We start from the raw sequence: 19,634 nt of genomic DNA on the forward strand, positions 1-19,634 counted from the left end.
CCCCAGTACTCTTTCCTGCCAAGGCAGGGGGTTGGACTTGATGATCTGCTCAGGTCCCTTCCGACCCGGCCAACTACAAAACTCACTAAGTCGCTTGCCCTCCACCCAAAATAATTGCCCACCCCTGACTTAGACTGTCAAAAATACAGTAAACAGGGAATGTCAAGGTCCTTACAGATCACATCTGGAAGACAAGTGAAGTGACACTTTGAGGAAATGGGAAGATATTTGAAGACCGTTGTCATATCCCTCCCTCAGTCTTCTCTTCTCTGGACTACATAACCCTAGTTCTTTCAGTCTTTCCTCATATGTCTTGCTTACCAGGCCTCTAATAATTTTTGTCACTCTGTGCTGGACTGCAGTCTGCCCACATCCTTGAAACGTGGGATCCAAAACTGCACCTTGCCACCACCATGGACCTGGTACCGGGGCTCAGGACTTGGGCCAGCTGTAGCAGGCAGCAGGGAGGCCGCAAACGGCTGTGCTGGGCTCTGGAGCCCCAGCTGAGTTTCGTGGCAGCATGTCTCAGGGCTCGTTGCTGAAAAGAGGCCTGGGAAGGAGCCCAGTGCACCTGTTTGCAGCTTCCCGGCTGCCTCTCACAAGCAGGCTCTGGGCAGCTGCTGCCTGCTTCAGAGCCCTGACTTCTCACAGCAGTGCTTGCAAGCTTCACCCTGCTGTGAGCTGCCCAGAGCCCAAACCAGCTGTGGCACACTGAACAAAATGGCCTTGTGTGCCATGCTCTGGCACGCATGCAGGGGGGTTGCCAACTCCTGCCTTAGTCTGTATTTGTGTACTCAATTAGTCCCTCCCAGGCACAGCACTCTGCTGTTTGTCCTTGTTGAATCTCATCTGATGGATTGTGGATCATTTTTCCAATTTAACCAGGTGACTCTGGAGCTTAGCCCTGTCCTCCTGAGTGTCTGCAGTCTCACCCAGCTAATGAGCAATAGTGTAGACCTCTTGGTTATTTGTGTTAAGTTTTCTTATTAAATCTCTAGAATCTAAATTAGTTCTGTACTTTTTCAGTGTGTAAAAAGGCATGAAGACTGTAACCGTTCTATCATACTTGCCTGCACACTTTCCTTTTGCCAACCAGTCTATCAGCTAGATAACAATAATTAAAGTATCTCTAGTTCATATTTTCTGTACTGTTGCAGTGTTGCCTTTAGAGACCTGTAATCCTGTCAGTAGGTTGTTAACTCTGAGGCTGAATGAAACATGTCTGTCTAAATTACTGAATTATCTGATCACGTACAACTAGTTAAATAATATAAGTTTTAAAAAACTACAGTATCTCCTTCAGGATTGATTTTTGTGAAACATTGTCAGTCCTGCATATAATTTGAGAGAAATGGTACTACAGTACTTAGAGTGAACATTGTTTTGTAGGTCCACCATGAATCATCAATAGTTTGACATTTCCATAGTCGAACTTCCCTTCTGAAAATCAAAACTTTATTATATCAAATAAAATGCTTACAGGTGCACAGCTGTAGATCAGAACTGATACCCCATGGCTACCAGGTTCATGACAGTAGGCTGTATCAGGAAATAAGTTCCTCTGATGCTTGTATTGTAAAGTTGTTACTATATCTGAATTACAGCAATTGACTGTATTTGGTAAATCTCTAAACTGTTAAAAATGATTTTTGAGAATTCTATCTGGTTACTGTTCATAGGGTAACCTGTTTTAAGTAGGTACCTCTCTTTCAGTAAAAATGTTAAGGTGCTTTCTGGAATATGTGAAATTATTATATTAGAGGTAGGTAAATATTTTTCTGTCTTTTAGAGAATAATGAGGTTCAATGGTCTGGATTACCTTAAAATAATAATGTGTAATTAAATTCTCTAGAATATGAGAGGAGTAACAATGCTCTAGTCTTTCTCAGCACTTTTAATCAATGGAGATCATCTTTTATTTAAAGCAGAGGCCGCTTGTGTTTCTCAAGGTATTTGAGCAAAACTATGTTATGCAGCATACGAATGCAAGGTAAGATGCTTAAATTTTGTAGAGAACTGTGCATCTGATGGGTATTAAAAGGCTTAGTTAAGTTGCATGCAGGCATGCATTGCAAATACTACGCCATGGTTGCCTTGCGTCCAGATTGTAATTAGATGTTTCCTTTGCACAAGAGCACAAGGTGATTTGCCTTGTTTGTTTGTGGCGTTAACATTTTCCCTAGTTCACATAGCAGCAAGGATTAGGAATTTATTAAGGGATCAAGATTGCTTTGCATCTCAGTATTGCTTTCAGTCAACACTGGCATAAACACTTCTGAGCAAATAAATCTACAAACACTACTGCAGATCCTGATTTCCTTCCTCTACACAGGATCTTTTTCCCCAAATTGACATCCTGTTCTATTGCATCCTCATGGGCTCCAGAGTCCTGCAGTAAAATAACTTACAATGTAACGCACTAGCATAACTAGGTTATTTTATTATGGCTAGCAAGCCAACCTAGTTCTGGTTCTTCTGTAAGCAGGTGATAGTGATTCTTCTGTAAAATGTATTTTAAATGGTAGCTGTAAAAAAAAAAAAAAAAAAAAAAAAAAAAGAGGGGGGCAAGAGAATAATTCCAGAATAAGAGCATTGTAGCAAAGACACTAGTTTAGCAGTTGGGTGTGATGGTAATCATGTAATTTTCAGAGCAACAATCTTCAAAGAGTAACAGTGCAGTAGAATACAAATGGTTCAGTAGAAAAGAAAAGAAAAACACTCAAGTCACATGAATGTTTGTTAATGCCAAATTTAAGTTGAACCCCTAAACAAATTTGAACCAGAAAAAATTAGTGTAGTTCAGTGATTCTCAACCAGATGGCCACAAAATGCTTGTAAGGGTTGTCACGGGGTGCCTCCCAAGATTAGCACGGTATTAGGTGATTCACAAGATAAACCGAGAGATTTCAAATTGGAATCCATAGTCTCAAAAACGTTCTGATCTGTTGTGGTCTTCTTGAGTTCTTTGTAACAAAAGAATTGCTCTCTTTTTCTGTAGTAAAAAATGTGTGAAAGCTAACAGCATTTTCACAGGAATGCCTTGAGCCTAAAAATTCATTAGCACTGGTTTGATGGAAACGTGACAACATTTAAATCGCTTGTAACATGTTACAACATTTTTATGTTCTAATTTTGTACACAATACTGCTCGCATTACTGGAATTCTCATAAGAATGAGGACTTCAGAAACTCTTGGCAAAAATAACTATGTTTATAGATGTTGGTTCTATGTTGTATCTTTTCTTTACAGAGCAAAATAATAGATACTAATAATATGTTGATTGTTTAGGTGAACACAGCAGTGCTGTGCATTCAACAATAACTCATGCAAATCCTTGGACATTAGGACCCGTTTATTAGAAATCAGTATGTTAAATAGAACATTGATGTTGTTCTCTCTTTCTCAAGCACTCTGAGGTCTTTAATTTACTGACAGGAGGGACACCTTTAATCCAGTCTCTCAACCAAAGGACTGTATTTTTCAATGCAGAGTACTACAATATCCATATAAGTCCAGGGTTATCTAGTCTGATTTGTAGCTCTTTACCCAGTTATTTCTGTAGCTTTTGAGTTGGAATATATATGTGGCATAGCTTTTTGACAATATTTGGTTTTAAGAAGCTGCAACATAGGAATAATGACCATAAGTTGATGGGGAGTAGATTCAGGCTAGATATCAGGAGGCGCTACTTCACAGTCAGGGCGGCTAGGATCTGGAACCAACTTCCAAGGGAAGTGGTGCTTGCTCCTACCCTGGGGGTCTTCAGAAGGAGGCTAGATAGACACCTTGCCGGGGTTGTTTGACCCCAGCATTCTTTCCTGTCCATGGCAGGGGGTCGGACTAGATGATCTGCTCAGGTCTGTTCAGATCCTACTAAGTAGGAAACATCTATACAGAGTGGCACCTACAGAAGCTGATGTATAGTTAAGTGAACCACACTTCTAATTGGCTTATCAAAAGGGTCCTTTGCTCCTATTTGGAAATCAAAGGAACAGTAATAAGTCAGAATGTGAACTCCTAGCATCAGTGCCCTAAGATAGTGACTTATTAAGGGGGTGAACAAATTACTGCAGTTCTAGAGAAGGGCTAGGGAAGTAATTTGCTTCAGGAAATCTTGTAAATGTTATGAATCATTTGATATTATTCTAGCAGAGGTAGGGAAAACCCAGAGCTGGAATTTTCTGAGGGGTGCATTGGGTCTGTTCAATGGGCATCTCAAATCTAAAGGCTGAGAGATACTGATATAAGACTTGGTACTAGGGGTGGATCCAGGGGTCACACCCCACTTTGATTCCTGCTCCACCCACATTTAAGATCAATTGCCTACCATTGGCAGTAGCATTTCTCCTCCAGTAGCACTGAAGGAGTCACTTGACATCATAGGTCATTGTAATCTACTCATTCCTTCTTAACACCTCATTCCACAGATGTTAATGACCCTCTCTCCTTTTTTAATAGTCTTGATATTTCACTAATCAAGTTAAAATGTTCTTCTGCAATTCTGCCTATTAACTGCTCCTCTTAATATAGCACCTATTTCACAGCCCTACAGACTATTTTAGACTCTAGCCAAAATATCAGCTCAGGTGTGGAAATAACTTCCAGTGCAGCATTGAATGAACTGTCAAGAAGGCTAGGTTTTATTTTTTTAAATCTGAAAGACATGTTGATTTAATTCTAGTGACATCATGACTAAAGAAGCAACATCTTTTCATTATTTTTGCCTGTTTAGTCTATTTTATACATAATATATGCTATAGGCAATTAATGCACATTTCAATAAAGAGCTATTTGTTTTTGTTTTTGATATTAAACTGAATAATATGGTCCTAGGCCCTAGCATATTAGTAAAGCTTCTATTTTCATTTTACCTAGAGCAAAATATGTGTTGTGTTTATATGTGATGATATACCATGCTACCTGCCCCCCCCCCCATGCACACCTTTTAGGATCACAGATTGTCTATGCTTGTTGGGAATGCTGATAAAACTAATGCCATTTGTATCTACACTTCAAGACAAAATGATGTAAGACTACCTTGCTACAATTGTTTCCCCAGCAAAATGTTTCTTAAAGAGTACACCAAACCTTAGTGTATTTTAATTTACTTGTACACAGACTACCACAGAAACTAAGGAGCTTTGATGCATGTTTTAGATCAAACTTGTGATGGCTCTACCTAATGTTTGGTGCTTTCATGCAAAATATAAGTAGTTCACTAATTGTCAACAAGATTTAGAAAGGCAGGCAGTATTACAAGCATTTTAGATGGCTAAACCAGTGTGGTGGCTCTCAACCTTTTTTATGTTTCTAATTGAATTCTCTGGGTTTCTCATGAATCATGTTCGAAAATCTAAGAGTGCTAACATTGTGTGGCACCCCACAGCAAGCTTGAAAAGAACTCAAGGCACCAAAGTTTTTCCTTGACACCCTGGTAGAGAATTCCTGAACTAAAGGATGGAGAGGTTAAACAACATGCCTAAGGTCATAGATATAGTTAGTGGCAAAACTGGGAATATAAACCACATGCTCTAGTTCTTTACATTTCTAAGTATAACACCACATTGAAGAAATTAATATCCTTTTCTGTTAGATGAACAAATTGTGTCTAGTATATTTTCATGTCCAAAAGCTCCCTTTTTCAAGAGCCTGTCTGGAACATTTTTTTTGCTATCAAGTATTCAACATTGTTGATGCTTGACAATTAATAAATATGCTGTTCCAAAAAAAAACTAGCTTCAGCCTTACCTGTCTTTTTTTTTTTCCTTTAGACTAATAAAGCTACAAACCGTCCCATTCCCCTCTCTCCCTTCTCTGCTCCATAGCAGAATTTTAATTCTTTTTAGCAGCTCAGCAAACTCAGACAGCACTGTAGGTGATAAAGAGCTCTCAAAGAGCATTAATAATCTTCATAGTCTTTCTCCTGCCCTCGCTCCAAAAAGGTTACAGAATTAGTGGGAAAGGGTATTTTAACCATGATTACTATATGGCTTTAAAATAAAGAGGGCAAATGGAGCTTTCTTACTGTCTCATTAGCAAGTAAATGACTGATATTTATTGTGTCTAGTTCTTCTGCGTAAGCAGTAATTGCATAGATGCCAGTAACAACCAGTATATTTATCATGCTAATTTATTTCTCTTCTTAGTGTCTTACTGATTTGATTGATGCACAGGAGAATTGTCCCATGTCTAAAGTATGGACAAGCATTTGAAAAATTAGGTTGTATTCCCTGTTCTACTATACCCTTCTTTGTGAGGTGGCCAGGGTCTTTCATCTGGAAAACGGAGAGCAGGAGTATTTTGAGACTTAATTAGGTTTACAAAATGGCTTAGGATCCTCGGAGGGAAGTCATTACAGAACTGGATGCTGTCCCACCAGTCCTCTCAGTTTAGGGAACCACCGGCTTTATTTGGGAATCCAGGCAGCCATGGAGAGTTACCTGCACTCAGATTTGTTGTCAGCACTGGGCTGTCTATTGTAAAAGATGCACAATAAAACTTGGAACATTGTCCAAATGTAAATGCTGCCTTAGCAGATATTCCAGCAGTACTGAACACAGTGAACATGTAAACATCAGAAAACTAACTGGATACAAGGCTATTATTTTCTTCCATCCAAACAGTGCCTCTGCTATTATGTCACTAAAGCATTCAAGCAGTGCCTATATTATTCCTTGGTTGGCTGAAGCTACTTGGCCTTGGGCCTTGCCTCTTCTACTATATTCCCACCTCCAAAGAAGAAGTTCGAGATTCTAAGCTAGCGTCTGCAAGAAGAACTAGGGCTGCATCCAGACAAGCATGGCCGTGCAGTATGTGTGCTGCGGGCGGGGGTTGACTCATGGATATCCAGGGGTCAAAAAAACTGGTGGGGAGAAAAAAAAGCAGAGCAGCACATGCCACTCAAAATCAGAGCTCAGCCAGCTGGAACCACACTCCACTGCCAGCCAGGCTCTGTGTGGCAGGATCACTGCTGCTGCAGCCCTGGGAGGTCCCCAGGTCCCTAGGTAAGGCTGTTGGGGCCAGTCTAGTGCTGGCCTCGGCCTCCTCTATCCCAGCCAGGCTAACTTGCTGCGTGCCAGAGTACACGTGGCATGGCTGTGGCACAAGGTGTGCTGCCACTAGTTGTTCCCAGGGAACCAAATGTCCATACACATCTGGACATGGCCTATAGATTTCCTAGATTTCTAGGGTTGGAAGGGACCTGGTGGATCATCAGGTCCAACCCCCTGCTCCAGGCAGGAAAGAGTGCTGGGGTTAAGTAAACCCAGCCAGATCCCTGTCTAATCTCGTCTTGAACACCTCCAAGGTAGGGGAAAGCACCACCTCCCTTGAAAACCCATTCCATATTTTGGCAACCCTTACCATAAAGAATTTCTTCCTTGTGTCCAATCTAATCTATTCTCCTTCAGTTTGTGGCCATTATTTCTGGTAACCCCAAGGGGTGCCCTGGTAAACAGTGTGTCCCCTACTCCCTGCTGAATGCCCTGATGAGTTTGTAGGCAGCCACAAGATCACCTCTCAGCCTTCTCTTCTCTTGCCTAGGAGTCCTTCTACGCAGATCTAGTGTCTCAAAAGGTTCCACAGCTCGATATTAACTGTTATGCAAAGGGCATTTAAAAATGATGCAACTTCTGCAAGCTTGGAAGATCTTTCAGTCGTTAACAAAGTTTCCAGGTTCATTAATTGAGTGTGGAGCGATATTTCCATAATGTCGTTCCCTGGCTTACTTGTCATCTTTAAGGACAGGAAATGATTTTACTAGAGTGTAGTTTTCCTGATTTTTAGGAATCCAATGGTATTTGAACAGAATAAAAAATTAAAAACTTGTTTGGAATAGACTTGAGAATTCTTGCCTTCCCACATTTTAATGGAATCAACATGGGAGCTATTCATCCTAAATGATCCTACTCTTATTGTTTATTGATTGATTGATTTTTTTTTTTTTTTTTTTTTTAATAACATTTGATGTTGACACTATAGCCATTTCTCTGTGTGAGGGTTTTTGTTCTGTTTGTTGATACTCCTAGGTCCCAGTGGTGTATGTTTGTCTTGTTGTTTTTCAAAAGTTTTATAAAATGTGTATAATCTTTTTAATGAGGTACAAAAACTTGTTGCAATAATATTTGATTTTAGAAAGCACCTTTCATACTGTTGAAACCAAAAAACCTTACACATCACTGAACTGGATGCTGGCAATACAGTGCAAACTTTTTCAACAAGGTAGGATGGAATTGCACCTTGTAGACTAAATTGAAGGGACAGCTTTTCAATAGCAACTCTCGGCTTTGGATAATACAAGCTTTTAATTGTAAAGCATATCATCTGTGTCCAGACTAACTTTACTTTTCTTTCTGGGGCCCTTCAATGCCAGCAGTGCTAAGCCTTATTGGAGCATCTCAACAAAAGTTAACTTGGTACTTAAATAGAATCATAGAATAGGAGGACCAGAAGGGACCTGTAAGATCATCGAGTCTGGTACCCTGCCATGGGCAGGAGGTAATTGGGTTCAAACAAGCTCCACAAGGTGCTTGTGCAGCTTCCTCTTGAACACCTCCAAGGATAGTGACTGCACCACCTATGAGATTCTAGGTATCCTTACGGAAAATAAGCTTTTCCTTAAATAGTTGCACATATATCATTTACTCAGGATTGTCTATTATTAACAGTACAATTAATAAAGGCACAAATATTTGTCTCTCCAGGGAGAACCTGCTGTTATTTGCCCCTAGATTATCAGTGTATGGTGTAGCTACAGTTTTTCTTGCTGATAACATGTCACCACCAGTATACCATTTAGGAGCTGAAAGCCACTTCTACGTTCTACTTTCTCTAGGGTGACTCACTAATTAGTTAACCCCTGGGACATTCTGTCCAGGGTGTAGAAACTTCCGGTTCCAATTTTAAAACATACAGCAAAAAATTATAGCAAAAGAGAAAATGTGGGGTTTTAACTCCTTTTTATCCTTGTAGGAAGCGTTTTGTCTAACAGTACGTTAAATGGTTGAAAAAATATTACCAAATCCATTGAGAAGAACCAATTTCCTTCTTCTCTTGTAGTAGGAAAGCAGGTGTGGGGACTGTCTTATGCCCAGGTAGTGATATTTAACACACGTGCTTTTAATGAGTGATAGGAGTATTTAAATACCAAATTACTTTGGCATTTCACCATATCAGAAGAATGAGAAGTCATAGCAGGCATGGAAAAGCCAGTAGTGTTAAAGTACCTGAGTATCTCTGATCATTAACAAACCAAAGAATTGACAAACTAGGCACCTTTGGTGTGTATTGACAATCTTTAAAATGAAGTTATGAAGCCATGGTGCCTTGGGAAGGGAGAAGAAAACAGGCTTGGTTTAGGGCCATAGTCCTTCAGTCTGTATTCAGCTACTGGAGATTGGGAGGGACTTTGCACAGGAATTATCCTCCTTATCTCTCTTTATGTCTTCAGGTGGTGCACATGACCATTAGACATCTTGAAAAAGCTGCCTGTGGCTGAGTCAATTGTCAGGTTATAGACATCATGAATCCACCACCTGAAACGGTGGCAACTTAGCAGCAGAAGAACAAGTTGTCCCATGTAGCCTTATGAACCTGCTATAAACCTCTTTGCAGTCTCTCTTGCAATACATGTCTACAGCTAGTTTGCAGCTCCTGAGTTTAGATGCTTTGTCCTTCAAGCTTTATAGAATCCTGTTAGATTCACTGTCCAGAAGTTATTGCCGCAAGGAGTTTCCCCCAAGCTTGTATGTAAAGTATCATTCTACGTCTGTACAGCGTGCTTCAGCAAAGTCAGTTAGTGCTGTGTAGGAAGATACAGTGTGATTGAGGGGAAAGGTGTTTGGGTGCCTCCTATGAAATGCACTACTGAGCCGGAGGGAAACCTCAGGGTCTTAGAGAATTCACTCTCGGCAAAGAGTTAAAATCAAGGAAGGAGCGTTGTCTGCAGAGAGATCTGTCATCACAGTAATGGGACCATGGATTCAGCTCAGAGTGGAACACTGGATCCTGAACCCTCCTCTCTGCTGCATGGGGGAGCAGTAAAAGATGAGAGCAGGTGCTGCTCCCTTTTGTATAAGCTAGACAGGGGCCTTTGAGTTACAGCTAATGACAGCACAGGCCATCCATCATCTGGCAACATTTAGACACCCTTAATACACAGTAATTGTTGAAGGCCCACATGCTGCTTTATCTCCAGGGTGGCTTGTGGGAAGATCTTTCCTTAACTACTTCAGAGAGTCATATCCGTGTTGCAGTGTCCTTTTTTTTTTTTTCCCCACTCCTCCTCTGTGCATATGTTTAGACAATAAAATGTAGTTAGACCTGCTTGTTGCTTAACAATTGTCCTGTTACTAATCAAGTCTAGAAGTCTATAGTCTGGGGTTTGGCTTGGAGAGAGAAGGTGGTTATAATGCTGTGACAGACATTGGAATTCCCCATATGGAAAACTCAGAGTGAACAATAAATATTCATTTGTACAAAGGGAAAAGCTGCTTTGGGGAAGCTGTTTTACATATGGGTTATTTTCCAGGGAAAGTGGCTCCCTAGAAGTGAACAACTCACCTCCTGGGACTGAAGCAGGTGTAATATCTTACCCTTTTTTCCTTGGTTGGGAGAGGAGTTGCGGAAAAATGCTCCCCTTCATTCCAACCTTGGCTGCTTTAGTTCCGACTGGCTACAAAACAGAGTTTTTGAACAGGTAAAGGATTGTTTGTGTGTTAATGATCTTTGTGAGTACCAAAAGAGCTCTTAAAAAGAGATGATATACAGTTGATGTTTTTCACCTTCAGTTTAAAATAAAGAGCTGTAGCAACCCAACAGCTGACCAAGTACGATGCTGTGAACAAATGCTTACCACATCATAAGTAGGAGGAGGGAGTCCTATGGCAGTAACTATACCATGCCTACAAACATACTAGGTATTCTAGAAAACATAAAATCAGAGCAAGCCCCTGTTTGGGAAAGGTACAACCTACAGTGCATGCAGGGCAGGGAGGAATGAGGAAGGGACAGCCAGGGTTGCATTAGTGAGATCACGGAGTGAGTAATTCAGTTCAGGTACATTGCTTGGTAAAGGTTACGATGCAAATATCCTCTAGTTAATACGTATAGGTTTCATGATAGGTAAACTTTGTAGAAGGAATTGAACAAAGAAAGGGCAGTAGGTAGATTGTCAAGGACTTTCCATAGGGAAGGGACAGCATGGAAAAAGCTGCCTGTGGGGTAGGGAAGAAGAAAATCCTAGCGACCCAGACAGTGTGCAATGGTTGCCTGGAGGAGTCTTGAAAAATAAAATGTTGTCATCCTCTTCCAAATGCCTGACTTGCCCTTGAAGATGGGTAGGGCATTGAGGACCAATAACATTTTGGTAGGGAAGTAGACCAAGTAGGTCCAAAACCATCTTTTACAAGGCAGAGTACAACTAACCCAAAGATTCCCCCAAACCTCCACTTCAAACTTGCACACACAACTACAAGTTGATGATCAAGACAGAATCCCATTGGAAAAGGAAGAAAACAATAGGAAAAAAGACTGGAAAAGGTATGGAAGTGAAAAGGTATCACACAGGTCAGGTGTATTAATGAAGGATATTTTATTTAGACTTCTCCAGGGAAAATCCCCTGAAGTTGTATCTAAAAGGTGGCACCTGCTTATTGGTTACTCTAAGTAAGCTAGTAGGGCAGATATTTAAAATGTTCTGTGTTGCAGTAGCAGAAGACTTTTCTCCTCAACTTCTGAGGCCTTTGAATAACAGCTTCCTTTTATCCAGTAGGTAAAGATTATCAGTGATCTTGGGCCTCCCTTCATTTGTGGGAATTGTCATTTGGTTTCTGAATGCAGCCTGAGTCTGCAAAATATGAAGAGGAGATGCCTTCCCTGTTCTGGGCCTTGGATCCTGTCTTTTCCACGTTTGCAAGACTCTACATTAAGGATATAAAGGAAATGAGAGAATCTAAGCAGGTTCCAGGTATGTATACATGCCCAATTACCGCAATATTCAGAGAAGAAATTGGCTTAAGTAGTGTTGCTGTAGAACAGTTTGGACTTTAAAAGTAGCAGTCTGATGTATATCCAAGGATGGCAAAGCATAAGATAAAGGCTAATGGTATTTCCATGCCCCTGTGAAGCAGGTCATCCTTCCCAGTTTACAACCTGGAAAGTCTGAGAGGCAAAAGTGAAATAACTTCTCTTAATTAATAAATAGTTTCAATTTCCAGCCCTGCTTTTAGGCTACTTTGATGTCCTCTTCATTGTTCCCAGTCACTTAAGCTTCTTCATCTTAGAGCTTGCTTTATTTTGCAGTCTAGAATACCTGCACTTCTCCACATGTGTGTTGGAATCTAATTAATTTTAATTATACAAATGTTGTTTCCTCTTGTTTTATCCTTGCTCGGTATCTTTTAACAATGTTTTTCCTTTTAAAAGATTTCTCACCTCTTCTGGCCAAATTAAGTAGTAAGAAATATATAGCTTTTTTTCTGTTTGCTCTCTGAGTATCAATGAGGGATACTCTGTATGACAGCCTTGCAGTTTGTTCTAGTTCCTAGGCTGAATCTTACACCACACCTTTTATTTCCTAGTCATTGTTGGTAATTGTATGCTTTGCTGTCCATTTCCTGCTGGATTCCTGCCAGCATCTCCCACATACATACATTTTCTAAAGAGGTATTAGGCTGACCTTGGGCTGCTGTTTTCACTAGGAAGATCTTAAGTGGGCTGCTATTTCTTATATTGTGGTGGGGTTTATATACATCAAACTGAGACAGGCCAGGCAGGATGTAAAACTTTTGTGTGGGGATAGAAAGGAGATGAATAAAGGAAGGAAAAGACCCCCTAAGGGAAGTGTGAGTTAATCAGGAAAACCAGCTAGTTAGTCCTCACTAGAGTTTTCTGAGAGGGGCCAGATGCATCTGCTTAGCCCCTTGAATAAAAGAAGGTCCTTTGTTTGCTTTGCCCTGAAGCGAGACTCCAGGTTGTGGTTTTTATATGTACTTTTTCTTAACATCAGGGATATTGCTACTGTCTATCTGGAAAGCAAGACTAGCTTTGTTATGCTCCCCTGACAACTAGTGTTTTTGTCTTCAGGGACTTCATGGCATATGCTAAGTTGAGTGCATTTATTTCTCTGAAAATAGTGTGGGTGCAAATAGGTGGATACTGTTAACACTTTGTATAAGAATTATTATGGTAGCACCTGTAGGAATGGGGCCCTACTAGTGCTGTGCATATGCTTAATGAAAAGCAGCCCAAATAGTTTAATTGGTTATTTTTTAATCCTTTCTGTCTTTAAAAAAAAAAAAAAAAAAAAAAAGAAAAAAAGTGCAGAGACTGTTTATTTGTTCTATGTATTTTCTTCCCTTAGCACAGTGGACCTCAAGTTCAAGTTTAAGACTCCAGGTGCTACCACAATGCAAACAGTAATTAACAGTTCATAGGCAAAGAGTAAGAATTGTGCCTAGACAACTACAGCACTTATCCCTTTCGTCCTAAATATCACTCTCATGTATTTCTCATTTGAATAACTACATGACCTTTTACTGATGAGCAATCCCTTCTCTGCTTTAGGAAGACCTGCACTTTTTTGTCATTAATAATTTTTTATAAGATGTTCTTAAGGAAGCGCTGTCTGTCCATGCCAATCTGTCAGGCTTTTGAATTTGGAGCATAAAATTTGAAAGCCTGTTTCCTGTGGAACTGTTGTTTAAACACAGACAGTCTTTTGCTGTCCTGTTTATTTTATCAGACTCTTCAGTTGATATACAGATAAATTCATAGAACAGACAAAATCCTGACTCCTGTACCTCTCTCTTGGTGCAGCATATGACCAAATGAAATGCCTTCCAGTATGTCTTTTTCAACTACAGCAAATCCGATTATAATTGAAGCATGAACAAACAAGTGTCTTCTGATGACAGAGGATGGGGGAAGGAAGTATAGACTTGCCAAAAGTTCTTTTCTATTAATGGGTCTGTTAAAGACCAGATGATGCTAACTATGGAATGACTGAGATTATATGAAGAGTTATAACTAAGAGCAACTGGAGGAAATTAAGAAGTGAAGCACTATGACAGCAAAATTTGTTAGACTGTAGAACAGCATCCCAGGGCCACAGATGGAATTCCCATCACTCCGAGTATTTATAACTGGACTGTATAAATTGCTAGCGAATCTACTATACGAAATGATCCTGTGTTGGTCCCTGAGGAGACAAACTAAATGACCTAATAAGTCTTTTTCCATTTTTAACTGCTAAGATTCTTTAGAACAATAACTAATCCCTTAGAACAATGCCAGAGAAAATATGTAAGCCCAGCCAGTTCTTCCGCCTGCTCTAACTGATGACAAGAAAGCTGAAAAACCACCCAGATAAAAGTAGAAATTGGGATTGCCCCAGAGGCCTTGAAATAAGAGTGGGTGTCAAACTCAACAGCAATACATAATTACAGCATGGAAATGAGCCTGTGTCTGAGAGTTACCATACAGCAAGCTAGATCACCGACATTGCATGGTGAAAGCAGCTTATCAACAAGGAAAGGAAGCTACAAAATAGCAAAGAAGTTGATTTTTACTTGATTTTAGTAGTAGCAACCATTAAAGAAACCATACTTGGTACTGTTTAGTTTTTATAAAGATCAGAGCCTATTTGTGTCCAACCAATTAGAACTCTGCCAAGACTTCCTGCAAAATTAATTCTTGTCCAACTGAATTTATAATGTAGATGGTTATTGACTGAGACAATCCATGCACTTTACACAGGCCTGTGAGTGATTGGCAGTCGCTAATAGCTGTTGATTGCTACCAGTCTGAGCAGAACTTAAAGTAATGATCTAGAGCAGAAAGGCTCCTCTCTTACCTATGCTTCAAGCCAGCTGTTAATATTTTTTTTTATTGAACAACTTGTACACCTTGCAAAGAGCTGCATGTAAATGCTGCTTACATTTCAGTGAATGGGAGTTTCCTGTGGGTCAATATAAGGATGGAGTGTCTGGGTTATTCCTGGCTTTATTCATTAACTTGTCTGTCTCACATTTATGTTCATTTCACAGACAGATACCAGCGCACTGAGCACTGCCTTTGTGCTCTGAATTTTATAAGTAGGCAGCAAGACAGCCCACATCCTGCAAATTTATAGCAAAACCAAAATGAAATACTTGCCTCTCTTTCATGGGTTTTGTAAGGGTTAGTTAATGTTTATAAAGCACCATGAGAAACTGGTAAGAGTTTCCATAGGTCCATTATTTCTTATTTGATTACAATCAGAGAGAGAAGACAAAAGTGGACAGTTCAGTTAAATGTTCCCCACTTTGGCCCTGAATTAGCCATGTAACAAATGCACCAAGCTCTAAAATGACAGCACTGGATGCATCCTTGAAATATATGGTGACTGTTTAGCAGCAAAACTCCCACGTAAGAGCAGCGTGGCTGAACATGTTTGTGAAACCTTGAAAACTTGTCTTGGTCTCTGTAATGTGAAGAGTTTAATTCCGGGCCCATTTTGAAAATCCTGGCTGTGTAGGGCAGATTATTTTGGGGCTTCCAGTTTTGATATTTTTAATACAGAATATTAACTGACATCCTGACTGCTCTCTGTATGCTGAAGTGCCCTTGCTTCTCCTGACAAGAGCAGGATTTGTCCGAGTGTCTTGATGCAAAGCTTTTGCTCTCCACTCCCTAGTTCTTTTCAAAGTGCTGCCTGTTAGTTGCCAGCTGTGTTGGAAGTGGCTGCGTTTTGCTGGGTCTGCAGTTTTTCAGAATCAAAGAAAATACATTCAATTAAAATTCCTCATCTATGGATTCTCTCCTATCTCTTTGTAGTTGTTGGTTTGCTAATCCGTGTTTGGTGTATTCTGTGGCTGTATGTATGGCTTATCACCACAGTTTTTTTTACTTAGCCATTTTTATTTTTATTTTTCTGATGGAGGTAATAGTGATATGATGGTGGTCTTACTCTTTAAGTGAATGCTGATGGTTGTGAAGCTTCTTTTGGTTTTGGCCGTATTTGGTGCTTAGGATTTGTATTCCAGTTCTATTTCACAGATGCACAGAAATAGTTGGGAATAATTCTGATATATCAATGCGATAGTCAGGGGGAGTGGTATCTTTTTCTTTTTTGTCCAGTATTGTTTCTCATTTAAAATGCTTATCATTAAAAGGGGTTAGAAAGTTCCTAATTTAATTCCTTTTGTAGTTTTATACATTTCAGTGTGTGAGCTATAGTAGTTGGTAATTTGTCTTCATGGCTGCATCTTATGCTCCAGAGTCTAAGATTTTGGTTGGTTGGTTCAGCCAGTCTCTGATCCTCTTGATAGTGAATAGTTGTCCAAAGATGTTGTTTTTTTTACATTATGAAGGCTGCCTGGGCTAGAATGTTCACAGTAGTACTAAAAGGGCAAACAACCCATATTTAGTTAAGAGTATTTGCTCTGAAGCTTACTTAAGGCTTGTGCTACAGATGACAGTTTGCAAGGAAGGTGCTGTCTGATTGAACTACGAGAGTGTGCACAGCTTACTACACCTGGCTTCAGAAGCAGGTGGGAAAAGTTAACTTTTCTTTTTTTTTGATCCAGGGGCTGTTTTTGATGCAAGGAAAACGTTGGCTAATTTTAAAACTCCAGTTAAATGTCAAAGGATTGTCTTTCTACAGACCAAGTGCATAACCGGGGAAGGACTCTTGCAGTATTTGCTTATAGTTAACAGGAATTTTCTGTCTCTTTTTCAGGCATATTCTTTTATAATGGACATCCAATACGGCAGGTTGATGTTGTTGGGAATGTGGTTCTAACAAAAGAACGAGATGCTTTTTATAACTATGGAGGTAAGAAAAAATGTGTTTTGTCTTTCTCCACTTCCTGGCCTCCAACTTCGGTAATCAACTGAATTTACATATAATCTCATTGGATGGGGTTGCTTTTTGTCCTCAAAATACTTATATAGTACCCCTCTGAAGATCTTAACACACTGCAAGAGCAGGAAAGTTACCCACCTACATTTTACTGGTGGGAAAACTGAGGATAAGTAGCTGAGTATCTCACTTGAGGTCTCACAGCAAGTCTGGGTTCTATTCCTTGCATTTACATTGGAGTCCAAATGCCCACTCTTACCTATATATGCAGCACTCTTGTTTCCTTTTTTTTGTCAAGTGAAAATAGATTGGAGGTTTTCTGTAAACTAGAAGTGATGTTCCGTTTCTGTGTCCTGAAACAGTAGGGATCCTTCCTAATTTTCCCCTCGACTCCTGTGTCTTTAAAATTCTGGCCCTAAGGTACTTGTGTCTAAACACCTTTACAAGTTTAGGGAAAGACAAACTACCAATAACTTTAACTCTCTTCTCAGTTCACTCAAGCCATTTTTCATCTGGGCCAAAAAGCCATTCTTTAATGAGACAAGCCTTCCCTTTCTACCTCAGAGCCACAAAATGTTTATGCTTTCACAGGGCACATGGCACTGCCCATACCTATGTGAAGATGTCCACACTCCCCTGTGTTCTTTCAGCTTCAAACATTGTTATTAGTGTGGACACTGGCTGACAAGATTACCTCTTTTCCACGCCCCCACACTTTCCTGCTTGGCTCTCATACTAAGTCTCAATCTATATATCATGTGGAAACAGGACAGAATGGAGTAGTGGAATAGCTGGCACACCTGGAAATAGAAAGGGTGGGATGGGCACTAAGAAGAACCAGGACTAGTCACTGCTCTGGCACAGATTTCCCATATGACTTTTGGCAAGTGATTTATTGTTTCTGGGCTTCAGTTCCTCATCAGTAGAACAGAAATAATAGGTCCTGCCTTGCAGGTATTCTGTAAAGATAAATTACTTTAAAGATTGAGACCCTCAGACATCATGGTAATTGGGGCCAAGAAAGATGAGAGACAGAAGACGAGAGAGAAGAATGATTGAACATCACCTCAGACATTTCACAGTGTGATCTTCCTGCTTTATTGAAAAGGGCTGAGCAGGTTTGGATGGTGCTGTGACTGAAATACAGTAGCAGTGCTTACAAAAATATCTGTAGGCAGGTTGGGGGTCCTCACCGTGTTGTCAATATGCAAACTAAGGCCGTGGCCAAATATACCTTTTACTGGTTTAAAAGGGAAGGGGGAGCTGCCAGTTAGGACCACACATATATAGTGCAGTTGTTGCATCTGCTTCTGTGGTGATTCAATTAAGCTAAATCATTGTTGTTTTTACCTTGTTCCCTTCACTTGTATCACTGCAGAATCTGCAGGAGTATCTTGTATTGTAACTGTTTATATTGGTATGGATGGGTATCAATACAATTATTATGTCTGTCTATACCTTAACTCAAGATACCTGTCCAGAGAAGGAAAGAGGAGTAAAAAATGAAAGACCTCATGAAGTTAGGTGGGCTCATGGCCTTGTATGTTCAGTCAGCATGGCGCTCTGTCAGCCTGTTGTCCTTGTACATCTAACTTGACTGTTCAAACAGTTCTTAGTTATTGCCCTCAGGCTACCTGCCAGGCTGCCCCTCCCTGTCCTGTCCTCAGCTTACTCCACCCCTGCAAATTGCAACTTCTTAGACCATTTCCTGATCCCAACCCCTTGCATCTCTCAGCTAAACAGACTTTCTGGTTGAGGAAGGCAGGGAGCAAGTGTTGCATCAGCTGGAATGCATCATTCTGTTCTGTAGTTACTTTCTTTCCTTCTTTTGAAAGTGGCTTACAAAGGATTCCCTCCCTGAAGTACTTCAGTTGTTTCTCTAGTCAAAAGACTTGAAAGTCTCAGTCCTGCATAGGTGAGAAGCAGGATTTGTTTGGTAATCTCTTTCATTGGATCAACTATGTATTTGGAAGAGATTTTGTACAAGCTTTTGGGCACAAAATGCCCTTCCTCCAGTTACCAGCAATTGGTGCCCTGAGACCAGTCTTGGTTGAAGCATCTTGATACTACAGTAACAAAATGATACTTGGTCCAATTCATGCTGCAGAGTTCATATGAGTTCATAAATGTCTTGATATAATAAATAATACCTTAAGACCTTCTGTAGCAGTAGGTGAAGCAGTAGGTTTTACTTTTTGCAGAGAGGAAACCCAGCTAACCAAATCGTTGTTTTATTCTAATACAGCAGTTCCTGTATCTATTTAGAACTGCTGAAATATCTGCCTACACAGCAGTTCCTGAGAAGACTAGCATTGGGACAAGCAGGCTTACCATGAAAGCTCTGGAGCTAATTTATGAATGCCACATCTTGACTTGATTATGGGGCTTGTACTGTGAGAATATCTTGGACCAGATCAGCAGGGAAACCGGAAGGCGAGACAGTGACTTGAAATAAGATCCCTTCAACTTGTCAGGCTGTTACAAAACACCTAGGAGAGAGTGCAAGGGCTTTCTGCTTGGCCCCCTGCAAGCCCTATCAGCCTAGTTCTGATCTGTGGATTCAAAGAAAACTGAAAACACAAAGAATTCAAACTTTGCTCGAATTAAAGACAGGCCCCCCTGGACAGGGGCAGGGAGACCTAAGGGATCCCTGAAGTTGAAGTGTCTGGAAAGTGGGATCAGGATGAGGTTTCTGCTGAGGAGTGGAGGGTCTTTAGGATAAAGAGAGAGACATGTATTGTGGTGGTGGCTGTAAAATCCTATTCCTCTTCTGCCAGGCTTTGTTGCTCTGGT

The 19,634-nt window shown here is 40.4% G+C and overlaps 1 protein-coding gene across 4 annotated transcripts in view; it reads left to right on the top strand.

Annotated features, from left to right (window-relative positions):
- The window catches only part of STN1 (STN1, CST complex subunit), a 47,900-nt gene that overhangs the window by 6,899 nt on the left and 21,367 nt on the right, over positions 1-19,634 (top strand). For all 4 annotated transcript variants that reach the window (XM_019556311.1, XM_019556312.1, XM_019556314.1 and 1 more), the window contains exons 2-3: positions 11,769-11,966; positions 16,719-16,814. In XM_019556311.1, the coding sequence (XP_019411856.1) occupies positions 11,834-11,966; positions 16,719-16,814 (229 nt within the window). In that variant the 5' untranslated portion in view covers positions 11,769-11,833. The remainder of the gene's footprint in view (positions 1-11,768; positions 11,967-16,718; positions 16,815-19,634) is intronic.

Source organism: Crocodylus porosus, unplaced genomic scaffold (assembly GCF_001723895.1).
Source record: "Crocodylus porosus isolate Cpor-Errol unplaced genomic scaffold, CroPor_comp1, whole genome shotgun sequence".
NCBI lineage: Eukaryota > Metazoa > Chordata > Crocodylia > Crocodylidae > Crocodylus > Crocodylus porosus.